The 19,303-nt window shown below is 43.2% G+C and overlaps 1 protein-coding gene and 1 long non-coding RNA gene across 2 annotated transcripts; both read left to right on the plus strand.

Moving 5' to 3' along the window:
* The first annotated feature begins 6,486 nt into the window (after positions 1-6,486).
* LOC119279943 (WAS/WASL-interacting protein family member 2-like) lies at positions 6,487-7,857 on the plus strand. Its single transcript, XM_037560990.1, has 3 exons — positions 6,487-6,514; positions 6,685-7,163; positions 7,696-7,857. The coding sequence occupies exons 1-3, from the start codon at positions 6,487-6,489 to the stop codon at positions 7,720-7,722; spliced, it is 534 nt and encodes a 177-aa protein (XP_037416887.1). The 3' UTR covers positions 7,723-7,857.
* Positions 7,858-8,465: 608 nt separating this feature from the next.
* Positions 8,466-12,970, plus strand: LOC119278350. Its single transcript, XR_005137727.1, has 3 exons — positions 8,466-8,973; positions 11,889-11,946; positions 12,373-12,970. It is a non-coding gene; the product is annotated as an uncharacterized LOC119278350 (long non-coding RNA).
* Positions 12,971-19,303: the final 6,333 nt, after the last annotated feature.

Consider the following 19,303-nt stretch of genomic DNA (forward strand, 5'->3'; position numbering starts at 1 on the left):
GCGCTAGTTATCGAAAGAAACAATGGTCGCTCGAGCGCAGTTTGACCAATCATTGACTTTTTAAAAATAAAGAGAAAAAACAAATCATGAATTGGACATGTTCACGTTTTTTGAAAAATGATTAACAAATTTCAAAAAAAATCATGAATTTGAAGAAAAACATTGAACTTGAAAAAAAGTTCATCGAATTCGAAAAAAGTTCCTTGATTTTGAAAACGAAACTTCATTAATAATTCGTTTAGTCCAAGATGTTAGCTTTTTTTATTAAAAACAAGCTAATAAAAAACGAATTATTAAAAACAAGCACCATAAAGCATCAATCACCACACCAGGTATTGTAGTACATTGATCATCAACCTGTAGCCATATAAGAGAAAGTAATTAGACAAGATCACAAAACAAAAGCCTAAAAAAGGGGGTGATCTAATCCTCATGTGCACACAATAATTTTTGCTTGATCTAGCAGGGAATTTCAGAGATCAACTAGCGAAATTGACTTGTCAAATTATAATACCATCAAATATTATGTACTTAAAGAAAATCCAACCTTGTCAATTTAGTTCTGCGTGCTCATGTACTGCGTATTCAGGTCAATCATATAGCTTCAGTGCTCCTGACTGAATATACAAACAAAGAATTAGTCACAGAAGCTAGAAACAGATAAATTATATGGAACTAGCTGACCATAAAGAACAACTAGTAATCGATTGAAATCTCCTCCCATTTCGACCAAGATCTTGATCGAAATGTTAGAGACACACTGAAGGTATTTTTTCACATGCCTTATTCAGACATTTCAGAAAATTGATAGTCGTAGATAATGTAAAGCATGATTTTTATAATGAACAGGTGGTCTTTTTTAATAATAATTAAATAGTGTGCATCATATTTCTGTGCATTGTGCATTGTGCATGACAGATTAGAGACGAGCAGTAGATTTCACCAAAGAACAACTAGGAAAGCTCCGCTGATACACAAACATATGCTGGATATCTAGTAATTTGAGAGGCAACATCACTGTACAAACACATATGAACATGAATTTTCAGATGGGCTTGGTGCTATGGTGACTGACAGTGAATCGTATGGTTAAGGTTGATGGAATGCCTGAATGCATTTTAGCAAGAGCAAGAGAATGCCAGTATATGCATATGTGGTGTTATGACAAACTGCAATGTGTCACAGATACATACTTTACATATGTTCTGTATTCTGATGTCATGCTACTACAACGCGAGTACAATGAATCTTTAGGGAATATTACATGAGAAATCCATTCTCTCCTGTGCTAGTCGCACCGGCTCGAAGAATAAGGGTTTGTCTTGCTGCTGCTAATGGAGATTACACATGGATTGGAAGAAGCGTCACCTTTTGATTTTGTGATCGACAATTACATTATATACACGGTTGATTCTTTTCAACTGAAAGTTTTGGAATTACGACTAACTCAGTGTATAGTTGTATATCAAAATCGTACATGGATCAAATGCTAAATGAAACTTGATGTCCAGTCACATATATCTTAGCAAAAAATGAATTCGGCATGACAAGAAGTGCTTCCTACTTAAGGCCAGTGCTTCATAATTACATCTACAGACAAAATATAAGGCAAACAGGATGGCTGTTCAATGACAATTTTTGTTAACTTTCAATTATGAAATTCACTAGTAAGGAGTCACAGACTCCTAGTCCTACCAAAAACTTCACAAAACTATCCTACAGTTTGCTCAAATCTTGAAATAAAAACATTGTATTGCAGTCGACAAATCTTCTCAGTAGCCTGTGCATTGCAACCGAAAATCTTGAATCAACAAGTATTGCCAACAAATTGCGAAGCACACCAGATTCAAACCTCACGCGTTAGCAGCATCAGAAAGCATTGTGACCTAGAAATGAAGGAAGGGGGAGAGGGTAAGTGTTGGGGTTGTGTCGAATATTGTGTACAAGGTAGGTTACAGTTGGACTTGTAGTTGTATCGTGTTTACATAGGATATGGAGTCGTGTCCTAATAAGACACTTGTATCCTAGGCCTCTCATATATAGCGGGGGTAGACACACGATGTAACCTATGCCAATAGAAGAGCACCGGAACGCAGGGGAAGCCGGCGGCATGTGCCGGTGTCCAGGGCGACCGGGTGCGGTATTGTAGCGGTGTCACGGGGAGGAGCGCCCGTAGTCATGCCCCGGGGATGTAACCATATCGGTGAACCTCGTTAACATATCTCGGTGTCGTGCTTGTGTGATTGCTTGGTCCTCTGATGATCGACGGAGTGGCTCGGATTTATTCTAACAAGTGGTATCATGAGCTAGGTTGTTCGGAGGTCGCATTGTGTTGATCTAGAGGATGAAGAAGCAGTCACGTGGTTGGATGTTTGGCGGCGACGAGTTGCAGGCTTTGAGCAGCAGGTTGTTTGGTCGATTCGGTGGATCAGTGAGATCGGTTAATCGATTCAGGCGTGGACTCGGTGTGATGCAATCGGCAGCGGCGGCGTGTCGCGCGCGGGCAGGCAGGGCAGCAGGTCGATCGGGGGTGCTGGTTGCGGAGGCCCAAAGGCGTGTGCGTGGGCAGCGGCCCAGCTAGCGGAAGTCATGGACCAAGCGGCAGATCATGCACTGGATCCGGCTGCGTACAACAGGAAAGAGCAGTCAGACACGAGATTTTGTTTTGGACCAAAAAGAGGACCGAGTCCTTGTGCGACGCGGACGGAGGCAGCAGATCAATCGGCGTAGAGGAATATCCATTGATATGCATCCATTGGAAGGCTTTGGCAGTAAGTGCAACGCTAGCATTAGAATATTGCGCAAAGGAGCTACCGTCACGTGAAGTCCAAGATAATTCTTGGTTGGTTTTTGCAATTAGTACATGGAGTGTACCACGTCAGGTCCTGATTCGTGCATTTGAGCATCATGTGAAGGGAGCTTGGTTTAATTTTTAAAGTGTCAGTTGTATAAAGAGCCGTGGTGCCAACGGGTACCTGGTTTGATGTTGAGAAGTTCAACGAAGCTGGATACCTTGGGTTATGGCAGACATGGATGAAAAATATGTTGGCACAACAGGGATGCTTGAAGGCGTTGCGGAATGTCAAGAGAGTTAAGATGGACGATGATGGCTGTGAGGAGTTGCAGATGGTTGCAGTTGGGGAAGTCCGGTTGGGTCAGACTTGTCAGTCTGACGGATCGACGTGAGTCGGTTGGTACAGAAGACATTGGTGGAATCGGCGGCGACGACATAGGAGCGTGATGCTGATGATGACCGACTTCTGGGGCGTGGAAACACGCGGCACGGGCCTGAGGGCTTGTGTGGCTTCGACAAGACTATGGCGTGGGGTTGATTCAAGACGGTGTGCACATGAGAGCTTGAAGTCGACGGGGCGCGAGGGTGGACTGATCATCTACCATGGAGTCATGTTGAAGGTGGAGCTGGATTGAGGGGCTACGGTGTAAGGATCCAGAGAGTCGAAGCCTATTCAGCGGGAAAAGCGAGTGACATGCAGTTCGGACTGGAGCCTAGTGGTCTGATGGAAGCGTGAAACTCGTCATCGGTCGGTGATGATCGGTGGTACTCTGCAGTGGGGGTTGAGTGGTGTGGTTTCGCGACCCTTGAGACTCGACCAGGACAACGGAGGCTCGACGCGGTAATAGCGGCGAGGCGTGCGGTACGCACAGGACATGGAGACGGGCCAGGGCTCTGGTGGTCATACATGTGGTGAGACAACTGCGAATTTGACTCGGGGTGACTACAAGCAACGGTGAAATTCTTTCAGGTTTCAGACAGACGGTCAAGAAAGGAGCAGTGATGTTGAGTTCAGGACGGATACTCTGGAAGTTGGGAGCACAAACTAGAGTAATAAGGAACTTAATTTTGCTCGAGTGTTGACTGTGGTCAAGAAAAGAAGAGACTACAAGTTGCAGGTGGAGTCGCATGGAGTTTTTGGAGTAGCAGCGGTTCTCATGGGATAAGCTCAAGTCTAATGTACATGGAAGTTTGACGCATTGACGAATTCAAGGTGGTGGAGAATATTCGCCAAGGTGGAGTTTGTTGGGGTTGTGTCGAATATTGTGTACAAGGTAGGTTACAGTTGGACTTGTAGTTGTATCGTGTTTACATAGGATATGGAGTCGTGTCCTAATAGGACACTTGTATCCTAGGCCTCTCATATATAGCGGGGGTAGACACACAATGTAACCTATGCCAACATAATAGCACCGGAACGCAGGGGAAGCCGGCGGCATGTGCTGGTGTCCAGGGCGACCGGGTGCGGTATTGTAGCGGTGTCACGGGGAGGAGCGCCCGTAGTCATGCCCCGGGGATGTAGCCATATCGGTGAACCTCGTTAACAAATCTCGGTGTCGTGCTTGTGTGATTGCTTGGTCCTCGGATGATCGACGGAGTGCCTCGGATTTATTCTAACAGTAAGGAGGACAACGAGAAGCTAACTAGTACGCGGTAGAGGGAAGGGGCAAACACGGGAGAAGGGGAGGGGAGTAAGCTGTGCTCTAGACAGCACCATCACCCCTCCTTGAACTCGCGCCTGCTCGCCTAGGAGAAGGCACTATTAGAGAAAACCTTACCAGTAATGCTAGTTTTTACCTATCAGTAGGGCGGGTGCCCGCGCTACTGCTACGGCGCTACAACTAAAATACTTAGTATGAGCGCCTCTTTCTCTACCAACGCTGATACTATTATCACGTAGTAGTAGCGCGCTATTTGCTTCCCACGCTATAACTAGATAAATAGAAATTAAAAAAAAAGTCAGATGCAATATTCATGGCTGGAATTCAAGACAAGTCCAGTGCAAATAAACAAAGTTTACAGAACCATCTCACAAACATTAACGACAATACCACATTTAATATAACCACACAATCTCACAAACTCATATATAGTAGTCAACAATGCATGGATAGATCATAGTTGATAAGTTTACTAGGTAGTCATACTAGCATATATATGATTCAGCAGCCACACGCATATGTAGTTCTAGATGATATCGATGACGATCATCATCCTCAAGTCTTGGCGATGGGTGTTCCTGATAGTAATTAGGATGGCATGTCCAACATGAAGATTCTTGCCAACGAGGAAGCTCTTTCACCCAACAGAGTTAAAGTGTGTGCGATCGTCCGTGTCCACGCCGTACACACAGGTGATGACAGAGCCCCTCGCGGTAAGGCGTATTCCAGCAGAGCCTTCTTCATGAGGCTTGATACCACAACTCTCATATAGACTCTTTGGTAATATATGAATAAGAAAAACATATCAATTAATAAATAGCAGCCTCACACATTCTACACTATCAAAAGACAGTACTACATTTCTACTAAGCATGAATTCTACTAATAAGTATATATGGATTCTACACTATTAACAGTTCTTTGGATTCTACGCTAAGCATATATATCATTGGAATCTAGCTACACACTAAAGCATATCATCGATCGGACAATAAGCATGTCATTGGACTCTACACTAATTAATTAAGCATGTCATCGGACTCTCTACACTAAAGCATATCATCGGCTAGATTCTACACAACATATCATTGGATTCTACAATAAAGCATATCATCAAATTACTATAGTAAATGCAACATACCATGACATGCCCATCAACCATGGTACTTGTCAGGCGGATCACGAATGGCACCCCGACAAAGTCAGCACGTGGCGGAATTTTGTCCCTAGGTTGCACACCTCCTCCTTGCTCAGCCTCATTCTTTGAGATAAGATGACTTCATCAAGTGGGTCCTCACCATCCTCATCATCTTCATCATCTTCCTCTTTGTGGACATAAATGACGGCCAGCTTGGGTCTTTCTGCTCTGAAGGAGAAGCTGATCAACTCACCACCAGTGATACCCATGTGGGCGAGGAAATAGGCCCATCCATGTCCTCCAATCTGCGACATATTGTGTCCTTTCTCGACCTCCATAGTGTAGGGGCCACCAGGAGCCTCAAAGGTCATAGTGTCTCCGGTCAGCTTGTTGAATTTCAACCTCACATTGCATGTGACGATCTGTGTATAAAAAGCAAAATGATATATACATGATGCATTAATGCCAATAACACTAAAAACAAAACAGTGGTTACAAGTTTCATATAATTTGTTACAGCCGCATGAAAGAAACTAGACTGGAAGTAGATGCCGAACAGCGTGCCAGTTGCAAGGCTGTCGGCGCACCTTGACTTGCACAGTCGACATGGTGGTGGTGGTGGCGCCATTTCCCTGAAGCAATATGATTGAACGATTAATGATCCAAAAAGTAAACATAAAGTTTTCAATTAACTTACTAACACATCAGGAAAATAAGAAATTGGCTAGAATTTGACAGATCGTGAATAATATACACAGGAAAATAGGAAACATCAGGTTCACACCATAGAGAATACACATCAGGTCATGACAAGCAAAATAACAACTAAATTGTAGTTCAGTTCAGACAATAATCTAATAGAGATTATGTAACCCAAATAATCTCTACTCCTAATGGAGCAGTTGGTAGTCTCGCTTTCAGGTTTTTTTTGTCCCATATCCTATGGTTTTTTTGGTACATCCTCCCACCTCTGACTTATCCATCAGAAACCGAAAAAACCTCCTCCTGAGACCCCAACCCGCACCTATCCACGTAAAAAAATAGATCTACGAAGGTTAACCAACGAAAAAGGAGCTACGAAGGTTAACCAGCGACGAAAAAACCTAAACCTATCGCCCGCTCCCTCGCGCCCCTGTTGCTCCCTCCTCGATCCCGATCTGGATCGAGGGGACGAGGAGCTCCTGCCTCCCCGACGGCCGGCCTCCTCCTCGCCCCGCCGCTGCATCCGGCGCCGCCACGGGCTCTGGAGCCAGGGAAGCCATGGCCTGAGCTCGGCCTCGAGGTCCCCCCGCCGTCTCCTGCAGCTTCTGCCCCGCCGCCTCAACGCCCGAGCTCGCCATCGCACCAACCTCGGCACCGCGCCGCCGCCGGCTCTGGTCGCCTCCACCTCCACTCCAGGCAACCCTCGGTCGTCGGCTCGCTGGAGCACGACGGCAGACGATGGATGCCCTGGTTGTGTGCGACAGATGCAGTTCTTACGCGCAAGCTAGGGTTGGAGCCGCCAGCTCTTCATCCTGCCCGCCGGCGGCGAGTCTTCCCGTCCCGCACTGCCGCCTCCCCGTTATCACAGGTATCTCCACCCCTTCCTCTTTCCCCCTCTTCTCTCCTCTCCCTTCTCCCTCCTCCTTCTCTGTTCCCTTCCTCCTCCCACCCCGTTACCTGTTCATGTTGTTGGCACCTGAAGAAGTTGGTGGCATGGTGAAGCCCCTGAGCAAAAAGTTGCAGGAGTCTTTGAAGGAGTTGGAGAAGTCTTCCTTGACAAGATTAGATTAATTTCCCCACTCTGTGATTTGGATTGATTTCTTGAATTTAGCCAAACACCTTTGCTTGTGCTCCTAATTTCCCATCACTCTTTTTGTCACAGCATGGTCAAAACAATGGTGCCTTCACCCTTGCTCGTGCCTCAACCCACATGGTCATCTTTGAGACGTGGTATTCAGTCACATGACAGAGTTCTCTTTGTAAGTGATTAGATGATTTGGAACTCGCTCACTTGATGCACGTTCTGGAAGCTGCATCCACCACTGATTCTTGATATCACTTGTGTGGGACTCTCTGTCATTTACTGATTTGAGTATATGTTGTGGGTTGATGTGTTGCAGATCCTTGAGGTCAGGTGCGGCAACTAGCGACATGTGCTGGAACTTCTGGCATCGCTGGCGGCGGCATCACCTGCATCGACCTCTCCCTGGTCGCCTTCGAGAGTGTGTGCGGCCGACCATCAAGCTTGTTATGACGCACTTTGAATTTCCGAGCAAGTCGCAGCCTTTCCAGATTCATCAACACAGGTTACATCAGTAGTCAATATGGTTCAGATGCATAATAGTACGTACTTCATTTCCTTTTTGTTGTGTACGGTGACCTACAACATGGATCATATATATCGGTTATCTTTCAGGTTCAGTTTGCTGTGGCGAATTCTTCTTGAATTTGTTGCAGCAAACTTGTGGTCATGTATGGTTTTTAGTTTTGTAAGCATGCATAGTTTAGAAGTTAGAAAGCTCGTTCATGTATTGTTCTAAACTGAAAGTTTAAGTGGCTTTTCAACCCATGGTATTGTGGTGGTCATAATAGCACACCTCACAATTATTATGGCCAGATCTACAAGCACTGAGCGTTGTGTTTTTTAGCCCCCTCTGTTTCTCCTGGGCATCAATCTATGCAGAACAAGCTCTTCAGTGCTTGATGCCAAATAAAGGTTGCATCTTAGATATTTGCTTGATTTGAATGAGCCATTTTGCTGTCAGCTAAACTGTTAAAAGTCAGATGTAAGATTATGTTTCTTGGCACATGAGTTATTTTTCAGTCAACGCGTGGCGAGTCCACTTCGAACTGATATATGCACTTTTTATTTGGGTCTGAACCACCATGGTTTAATTTTATTTTCATTTGGACAAGTTACCCCAAGTATCATCAATTCATGATGACTGGTTTGGTGTGATGAATTGATCCTGGTGCTGATTTAAGAGTTTTTTATGACGCTGTCTTGTAAGGGAGTAAGGTCTGGTATCTATATGGCTGTTATTTTAGCTCTTACAGATTGCCATATATGACATGCTAATTGTTTTTAGCTCTTGATATAGTTAAACTTTTTTTTTTGAAACGGAGGCAAAAGATTTGCCTCATCCATTAAATGGGAGGAGAATAGAGTTAAACTTTGGATGCACCAGTGCCTGATGCATATGTTTGTTTACTTGGTTTGAACTCTGAATGATATGTTGTTATCCTGATTGCATGCCTGATGAGTTGGTTCTGCTGGTATTTTGTGGAGGCAAGCTGTGGTTTTACTCATGGCCCTGAGAAGGGTGAACTAGGCCATAGCGAGGGCGCCTTCAGGAACATCGAGTCAGGGTGCCTCACTTTCTATTTCAGTCTGCGAGGTAATGAAGGCAAAAAAAAGTTTCTACTCGCCCTGTTCTTGCAACTAAACAGAGAAAAACTGTGTGGTTACTGAAGCATTATGGTCTATAGTTACCGAAGCATTGCATTTGTTGAGAAAGTGTTCCTTATACCATGTAAGTAGGGACAATTACTATTTAACTAGGTACAATTAATATTTAACAAGCCACAGTTGATCAAGCAGTCAATGCTTAAATATGCCCGTACTCTGTCGTATCCAGGATGGAGCTTTGCTAGCTTTTGAGTTGGATTCTTTTGACTGCACCTAAATATGACAAGCCGACAGTAAATGAGCTCATTTTAAAAAACTGCAGTTTAAAGGAAATTATTACAATATGTATATCAATTCCAACATTGCTATCTGAAGGATGATTTAAGGACTATTTGTCTCTGATGGCTTTCCCTGTTTGGCTCCCTTTTCTGTGAGTTGACTCTACAGTTCTAGGATCTTCTCTGTAACCATAAATTCACAGCTTAGCAAAAGTATATATATACTTGCTAGACCTTCTCATTACACTCTTTCACTTTTTTGGACTAATACTATCCTGTATAGACCTAATAACAGAAGACATGGGAAATGCTTTCGTAACATAATGTTTTTTTTGTTAGATGCTCTGTTTATTTAGTGTCGTTGATCCAAAAACTTGAAAGTGTAGAAATGTTCATGCATGGGACTATAGAACCAAGTATTTCTCGATTTGGTGATGCTTAATTCAGAGTTCTTATGCATCAGATTGGAGTGTTAACACAAACCTGTTATTTATTTCACTTCATGTGAGTTAATGCCAAGGCCTTTTTTGTGTCCCCTCTAATCATTGCATTTGTATCTTGATCATTGTATTGCGAGAAGCAAAATATTTCTCATGTTTTGCTCAGTGTGTCTACTTATCTTCTTTATTATATTAACTATTTTTTGATGATATTTCACAAGAATGACATTGTTAGATTTAGATTCGTCAGGTTTCAACACATTTGAATATGACAGTTATATATGCCTATGCCTCTGTGCAAGTTTTACCCAATGGTACATCAGTGTTTCACTATGAATGACTTCACTGATTGTTAGGAATATTTCTTATTTCACACTGAAGTGTTTATCAGTATGTTGGAAGAACATCATAGCCAATCAGAGAATACAGGTGCTAGATGTGCTATAATTACTCATATGTTGGCTGTTGATATATGAGCTTTGATGAACCTAGCTTCAGGAAAGTCGTTCTATGCATTCCAATCCAAAAATAACTTCAGAAAATTGATTTTCATTTCTGAACATCATTCCGTTATCGTGGATATTTCAACTCTGTTTCATGTGTGATCAACATTTTAAGTTTGCTATTTCATTACTAACTCCACATAGACAGATAGACTGGTAGATAGTCACTCAGTCACAGATTTGCCTCGACTCCTCATAGGGAAGGTGTTGCTGCCCCCAGCTTTGTATAGGAACATGCAAGTTCTGACATGGACCTGAGAGCTAAGAGCATGCAGTTTCGTCACTCACTCTCTGATGGTTATATTATATCAAACCAATTTGTGTCAAGCATCTCTATGAACAGGGAAAAAAAATTTGGTAGAAATTCCAGATGAACTTGATAAGAGAGCAACATCAGGATTTTATGTTTGGAACTATTGAAATTATTTTGCCTTCTCTACTGATGGCGCAAAGAACATGAAGAATACGAGATATAATAGATAGAGCAATGCATCTTATCACCAAAAGATTACAGAGGACAGTTATCCCACATTTTGGCATGGTGATGTTACCGGACGGTGTTCTTCCATGCTAACTATAATGCACCCACATTTTGTAGCGACAGAGCTAGGACATACTATAAATCTATGATAGATGCAGAAACGTGTTCTTCTATAAGCATGTGCTTGTAACATGGGCATACTAATAATTCCATCATGCTCCCTTCTCTCTCGCTCTTCTTTTGAAATCCCATTATATGAATAATAACATGAAAAGAATGGGCGTTTTCCAGAGCTTGGCCTAATTTAATATGTTCTTATGGCACTACAAAAATGTTAATATGTTACTACAATGTATTTCCAGAAATCTCATTGTTCATTTACTGAATAATACTAATTGCTATCATTTTATTTTTCAGGATACCTCTAATTATTTTTAATGTGATATGTTTCATTGCAGGGTGATACGTATGAAGGAAAAGAGCCAGAGCGGCGCTTGGATAAAAGTCAGTGATGGAATTTGTTTGGCATATGCGGAAATCTTGGTAAAGGTAAGTTCAGTCTTTCACTCGCTCACCATGTTTTTTTGGTCTGCATTATTTTTCTAATCTACATTTCATGAGTGGCTATAGTCAATGCTTTCATGTACATGATTGGTATGAACTTCTCATCATAGCTTGGACATATCTCTTTTCACACGCAATCTTATTTATTTGAAAAATAAGTTATATACTCTGGGTAATAATTTGATGGTAGGCCATTTCAATAATTCTATTTGTTTCAGGCATTGGTAGATTGTGTTACAACTAAAGAGTTTCTTGTGCTAATACTTGCAGATCTCGACACACCCTGAACAATGAGCACATGTTACCAGCCACATTCCACACAGGATGTGTTCTTTTCAAAACAAAGATACCCTGATACATGATTATTCCTCTTTCAAGTTCTTGATCCTTGAAGATACTTGCTAGGTTTCTAGCTGATTTTTTGGTAGTATAAGGCTATAAGCTCGATGTATATGGCCTGAATATGATCTGATTCAGAGTACATTTTGTTCTGAAGCTTTTTACTGTATGGTTCTCTCTTGAAAGAATTCAAGCCATTGTTCAATGGGAGAGAATAGTTGTAATCCTCAAATAACTGTCGTACCTATTCATCAGCTGACACGATTGCCACCGAGATCATTATTTTCCTTTTTTTTCAGGTTTTCAACATCACGAATTTCATACTTATGGAGTGGAGCTACCAAAATATCTATTGAGGTAAAATCACTATATACATATTGTTTTCCCCACATTGCATCAGGCGACACACATCTGTTGCAAAGAAATAGGCATCACCTGTATGCTTGCTTTTGTTCGCTTCTAGACGGAGGGAGTACTACTAGATAGACACATACTTCTTTATGCAATTCTTAATTTATAGAAGCAGAAGAACTGATTATGTGGATTGAATATATAATCCCATGTGTAGGTGCTATCCAAGTGTTGTGATTATTTAGCACACACAACTTGCAGGGAGATAACTCTATACTATGAAGACTTTAAAATACGAGTGCGTGTCGTTGGTGTTTTTGAAACCATCTTCCATCACGTCTAATATTGTTCTATTTCATAATAGTAATTGTTCAGCCTTTGACTGACATATGGATGATTTTTGTAATATATTTCTTCCTTCCATATTACCAGGAAATATGTCGAAGCACAGAATATATTCCATATGCAGTAGACTAACAGAACGACACAACACATAAAAAGAGGAGTATAAGTGGAAACCTTTCTTTCTCTTTAAATTCTTGAGGATGGTAACATTATGATGATGGTGGAACCATAGAGAGATGTGTATTTTTAATTGAGATATTTTCAGGAGTACCTTTGCAAAGCTGATATATCTTTCTTTTACAAGATATGGTTGCACTTGCTTCATCTACATAGGCCGTCTGGAATGCCATGAGGCCGGGATTTGTGTAGGAAATCTTCAAAGCTATTATATTGGTCTCAAGAAACTTGCAATACATCAATGCATTTTTATTTTTATTGTTTGCTGACACCACAGCTACCACCTCTTCACTAAATGACAGAGGTTCCCAGCAGCTGCACATGGAAAGATTGAATGTTATATTCTGTCTACTAATCAATAAGGAGGGAGATCAAAATTACTGCTCTCAAATATTCGCCTGATCATTTGTATGTTTCTACAATTTTCCTGCTTGTTGGAACATGTTTGATGTACTTACACATTAACAAAAATGATCTGTAACATTCATGAAAATATTTGGGTTTGGTCCTCTGCTTTTTTACTGTTTATTTACTCATGAAGATAGCAGATGTCCCTGTTTTTAAATATAGTTATCTGTGCTTCCAGTTGGTAGAGATCAAAGTATTAACTCGCCGATGTAGGGAAACAGAGCTCTTTTATAGACACTACTAGCAGTCAAGGTTTTCGAGTCGATGAGTCGACGAGTCGCTCAGGGGGGGCGACTCTAGACTAGTCGTGACTAGTCTAGACTCATGGTCGACGAGTCGACATGCGATGAGTCGACGTGAGTTAAGCAGTAGGGAGCAGACCAGCAGCAGCCAGCGGCAACCAAGGGAGGAGTCGCAGCAGCCAACCAAGACAAGGCCATCAGGAGATGGGAGGAGCAGCCCAACAACAGCGGCAACCAAGGGATGAGCAGCAGGCAGCAGCAACCAGGGGAGAAGGGGACGAGCAGCAAGCCAGGGTGGCGGCTGCTGCAGAAGAGGGCTGGGTCGGGGGAGGGGGGCTGGAACTGTTCGATCTAGGTTTCCAGACGCTCCAATCTTCCTTCAATACTGGCCCACACGGCAATATTGGCCCAGTAAGGCCCAATGAAACCCTAGCCTGCCTAGCTCAATCTGGACCATCCATATTCTCTAATCTTCACCGTCCATCCACTCTCGTCTTAACTCTCTCTCTCACCTGCTCCCCTTCCAGCCCCCAGGCACGAATCGACAGCCGCAATGGCCTTGCTGCAGCTCCTCCTCCATGGCTTCTCTGCCTCCACCCCTTCCTCTCCGCCTCCCCCATCCTTCCCTGGAGCCACCCCTCCTTCCCTGCTCCATTTTCTCTGCCCAACTTCTCTTTCATGACAGATTGAACGAGTCGTTCGCCTCAAAAACTGCGACTAGCGAGACTAGTCGGGACTAGTCGATCGAGTCGATCGACTCATCCAATGATTCGAGTCGACAGGTTGAGTCGACCTTCATGTAATGACTTGTCGACTAGTCGACGACTAGTCGCGACTAGTCGTTCGACTCGAAAACAGAGCTAGCAGTGGATACAGGGTGAGCCGTTTTGAAATTGTTTCATAGAATAACTCCCGTATAAGGTCTGGTCTTTTGGGTATACAATCCTTTCTTGAGATGAGCATTGGCAGCTCACATAAGTATACAGTAGTATATTTGACAGATGATGATGATCATTGGCAGCTCACATAAGTATACAGTAGCATATTTGACAGATGTGCATTGACAACTCTTCTAAATCTGTGTTTTACCATTTAACAATGAACTATGTAATTTAATCAATAGACTCGCTTCAGTTGCCATGCTAACTGAAAATCTATATGTCAAATGATGCGACTGTCAAGTGGAAGTTACTTATATTTTCTTATGTCACCTGAGAAGTTTCTTTTTAGCAAGCTTATTTAAGTGCAGCCAAAGTGTACTCTGTTTTTTAGACGATCTCCATGTTTTCTATTGAGATCAGAGAGCAGCTGAAGTAGTGATGGGACTATACCATTTTTAGGTTCTGAAGGCAAAGCTTCTTACAGAGTTAGTCACATTTGTCAGTTCTGTGAGTAGAAAAAATCTTGATAGCTTGTTGCTTCTGCTCAGTGTGCTTGGTGCATAAATTGATTGCTTGCTGCAAATGTTGTTTAGTGTCCTATTTCATGGTAGCTTCGGATGCTATATATTTGGAGATTTTGTTGCCGGTATTTGGAGTGCTAGGAGAGTTTCTAAACTACTGTCACGGCATCATAGATAGGATAGTGAACCAATGTGACATATGTATAACATTTCATGTGAGATTCTTTGCAGCAAACTGCATGAGTGAGCGGTCCATAAGTATCGTGTGAAAGAGAGAGGGCACCATGGCGAAGATGAGGTGAGCGTTATCCGGTTTTAAAGGAGAAGGCCCCAGCGAGAAATCACCTGCTAAGATGGGAAACTGAGCGGTAAGGCAGGAAAGGGAAGTGTGCGTCGTGGGTGGGGTTTTCGTGTTGGGACCGCATGTTGGGATAATATATGGGTTGGATTTGGGGGCGTCCGGAGTATCCATACGGTTAAATTTTGGGGAGCTCGCTTAATGTCCTAACATGTTAGGACATATGAGGGAGAAATAAGATTTGACCTTGGATATGACCATTTGTGTGATCTATTTGTATGGATCGTAGCCCGTAGCAACGCACGGGCGTTCTACTAGTTATCACTCAGTTTCTTACCGCCAGTATACTGAATTTCTGTATGTCCGTGACTGTGGATTTGAAGTTTTTGGTTTTTCCTAAATCAAACTTTTTTAGGTCCTACCAGACATTTAAAACACCAAATTAGTTTTATTAGATGCATACTAAAGCATATTTCCATTCTATATACTCCCTCTGGCTCTGTCTAAATATATGAAAATGTCTTTTATTTAGAAATGGAGGGAGTATATTCGATGTTATGAATACTACCAGTACTCTATTGTTTTTAATATAAACTAGGTGAATCTTAATGAAGTTCAAATATTTGAAAGATAGAATTCGCACTCGGGATGGATCGGTGCAGCTTCATCATCAGGAAAACAAAACAAGGCAGTCAACGCCTCTGGATGACCACTCACCACTTCCCCCACATGGCAAAGCAGTCTCCCTCTTCCTCCCTTGTCCCGTGCCGTGGGTCCTGCCACGCATCCATATTGTCGGCGCCGGGCCGCCAGCTGGGCGGGACGTACCTTCCGAGGCAGCAACCACCACGGTCTAGGGTTAATCTGGAGCCTAATCACACCCGGCAACCAACCCACTCCCACCCCAGCGTCCTCTCGCCTCGCCTCGCCGTCTTCGACCCCCACCCGGCCGTCCTAGCCACCCACTGCGACCCCGCAAGCCATGGAGAAGCCGTCGCACGTGGCCACCATCGGCGGGAAGCAGGCGTCGCACATGTACCATCTCGTTCGCTTACTTACAGTCGATCTATTTCTGACCGTGGGTTCAGTGACTTGAAGCGTATACTTGGAAATTTTTTGCCAAACCTAATCACTTGCTCATAAACCTAATCACTTGCAATTTTTTGTTGCAATTTTACTTGGAAAATTTAAGCCAAACCTAATCACTTGCTCATAAACCTAATAGAGAAATGTAGTTCAGTTCAAATTCTGGCCAATTTTTTTCCCATAGAGCCGAGAGCACTTGACAGGTAGGGTAGGGTGTGAAACTTGCAACATAAGCATGAACAATAAACTATCTAATAACCAGGAGCCAATCCAACACATAAATAGACATGGCAAGAGCCACGGCACAATCCCTAAATCCCTTTCCACCATGCGAAATCCCAGGACATGGCGAGAGCCGCCGTGGCGAATCGATCGAAGCCTAGTGGCACGCGCATAGGGAGGAGGAGAGGGGGACTTATGGGGCTGCTGGAGCGTTGTAGGAGGCGAGAGGCGTCGCGTGGTGGCTGGGGTGTGGCGGCGGCGGCGCCGTCGACGGGGGTGAGGCGGCCGGGGAGGAACCCTAACCGCGGCAGCCTTGTCGGGCGAAGGGGATAGATGTGAGAGCGAGAGGGGGTACTGGTGCGGGGACAGCGCGGCGGGCCGGTTTTCTTTTCCTGTAATAGTAGCGTTGCGTAGGGCCGACGCTACTGCTAAGCCCACTAGCTGTAACGCTCGTTCAAAACAAACGCTACAGCTAAGTGGGCTACCGCTTTTGCTCTGCGGCCCACGTAACAGTAGCGCGGCCCAAGCTAACAAACGTTGCTATTATTTAGTAGCAGTAGCGTGTTTTGTACCAGGCGCCACTGGTAAATACCAGTAGCGTGGGTGCTTAAACAGACGGTACTGATAAACTTCTGTATATAACCATTTTCCTAGTAGTGAGGGGAGGGGAGTAAGCTATGCTCTAGACAGCTAAAGAGGGAGAGTCAGCGAGAAAGTACCTCTGGGGAGAAGCCCAGCTTGTTGGAGGAGGTACGCCAGCGTTGAGGGCAGTCAAGGAACCGGCGGTGGCCCATCAAGAAGCCAACCGATGGACTTGTCTTGTTTCTGCCGCATTTCGCCCACGCGTTCTGCGAGTCACCCCTCAATGCTTCTAAACCCCATGGATTTAGGGGGGTTACGGTGGATTGACGGGTCGGGACCACTCCAAACCCTCTCTATCAAACGAATCTCTGGGGATTTGTGGGGTTTTTGTGCTCCCCCGGGGATAATCCCTCTCAAACCCTTTGTGCCGAACGAGGTCTGAGACTTCTTAAGTGTCACTTAGAGAGGAAATCCAGACATGTATAAATATATTCGGATAAGAACAAAATTGTAGATTGATGTCATATAAGAATACATACTAGTTTAACAGTCCAGTATAGTCCACACATGTTTTACCGTTGTGATAGCTATCTTTCAATACTTCAAACTAACATATAGAGAAGGCATCTGCTACCAAAAGTATCCGACTTCAGGTGGATCCATTCATCCACTACATACCATGTGAAGATCACATATCACAATAAATGAATCATGCAATATAGTAAAATGGTCCTACAAGAAACGAGATAATTCCAGTTTAAATGCAACTGCTTACTCAAAAGTCAAAACTCATCATGTCCTTCAGGCTTCTCAAGTGTCACTTACAGCAGAGCTAGGTTATGCATTTGATAAAGTACATTAGGATAACCCAATGACAGAATTGTCAATTCGCGTCATACAAGATACATACTAGTTGTTTAACACTTCAGTATTGTCCTCACGTGCTCGAGTTTTGATGCTTCTATCTTTCAGTACTTAAAACTAGCATACCGAGAGGGCATCTGCTACCAAAGGTCTACAATTTTCAGGTCGATCCAATTGTCTGCTACATACTTCAAAAACTATACAGCCTTAACAGTATTATCTGATTCCAGAAGAAATACCTTAACACATACATAGATCGTTTCAGTGTTGACTGGAGATAAACAGAAGCATCCAGTCGATATTGTTAAAAAAAACTGGACCCATACATCCAGTCCATACTAAGAAATATCCAGATGCAGAAGTTGCAACAAATGCAACAAATTCTCAAAGAGAGACGAATTTAGATAAAAAGACAGCAATAATGGTTCAACAAAACGATCATAATATCCAAGATTTAAGTAGCAGGGCGTTACAACTGCATAGGCTGCTACTCCTTCTGTTCCAAAATAGATGACTCAACTTTGTATTAACTTTATACATCTATTTTGGAACGGAGGGAGTAAATGCCATGAATATACACAAGTACACAAAGGCAAGTTCAGTCACTAAGTTACTGCAATAGTCAGGACACAGTGCTCAAGCGCCAATAGAAACTATCAGAACTTCATAAATGTCTACCCCAGTCACTGCTGCCCAAATTGAAGACCTAACTCAAATATCATCAGAAACATGGACGGTATGCAGCAGCCAGGCCATTGAACTTCACATTCAGATCCAAGTTAACATAAAACACAGCTGAATAGACATTTAGTACCCATCCGCCAATGATTGTGAGAAGAAGGGAACATGTGGATGAAAAAGAGTCTTGTCGCCACAGGCAGGCAATTCAGTTTTACACTCAGAGCCAAGTTGACATATAAAACGCAGCTGTCTAGAATCCATGTCATATGACATTAGTGTCTTGTCATGTCCACCGACTATAAAAATCAAACTGTGTTCTGGATGCATTGAAATAACACTATAATCATCCGCATACGATGAATACTTTGTTCCAAACAACTGCAAGTGGCTCACATTGTGCTTCAAAGTCCATTTTCCTGTAACCAAGTCGTCAAGAACCCAGATTGATAATTCAGGACCATCAGAATCAGCAGGACTATTTGCAAATTACAATTGTCCCTGTGAATCTGTGATGGAAATATGCCATTGATATCATCCGCATAGTACGGTGGCTTAGGAATATGAACAAGTGACCAATTATCTCCTTCCACATCAACAGCTACAATTAAATTATTATAGGCAGCCAAATTTAGGATCCCGTTTAAAAATGAGCCGAGTGAATTCTTGGGTATCGCAAATGGACCGTGCTCAACTGTTCTGATATTTCCACGCTCCAGCTTTGGACGAGTAAATTGCTAGTGTTTGGATGCGTCCATAGCACTCGCTTTGCTCATGCTCGCCCATACCCCACGACTCCTCATCTATGAACTCAAATACATGCAAGTGAGAAGTAACGGCCCGGTCGATTCCAAGGCGAGCGACGCGCACCTTGCAGGATCAGTCGGTGGCAGGCACGGACACCCATTTCTCAGTGGTGGGATTGCAAACAACATAATCCAATAGCTGGTAGAGGAGTAAAATTTATCCTCCGGGCTGTATCCCTAGCCTATATTTACTCCACGCTTAGCGGTGGAGTAAAAATTCTTCACTCCTCTCCCTGCCTCCTTTGCCTCCTCT

The sequence above is a fragment of the Triticum dicoccoides genome, chromosome 3B (assembly GCF_002162155.2).
Source record: "Triticum dicoccoides isolate Atlit2015 ecotype Zavitan chromosome 3B, WEW_v2.0, whole genome shotgun sequence".
NCBI classification, from domain to species: Eukaryota; Viridiplantae; Streptophyta; class Magnoliopsida; order Poales; family Poaceae; genus Triticum; species Triticum dicoccoides.

Excerpts from the sequence above, each read along its gene's own strand:
- LOC119279943 (XM_037560990.1), top strand. The coding sequence starts at position 6,487 with ATGGAGCAGTTGGTAGTCTCGCTTTCAG. Across the intron at positions 6,515-6,684 it reads GTTGGTAGTCTCGCTTTCAG|CGACGAAAAAACCTAAACCT; the intron begins GTTTTTTTTGTC and ends AAGGTTAACCAG. Across the intron at positions 7,164-7,695 it reads CCGCCTCCCCGTTATCACAG|ATCCTTGAGGTCAGGTGCGG; the intron begins GTATCTCCACCC and ends GATGTGTTGCAG.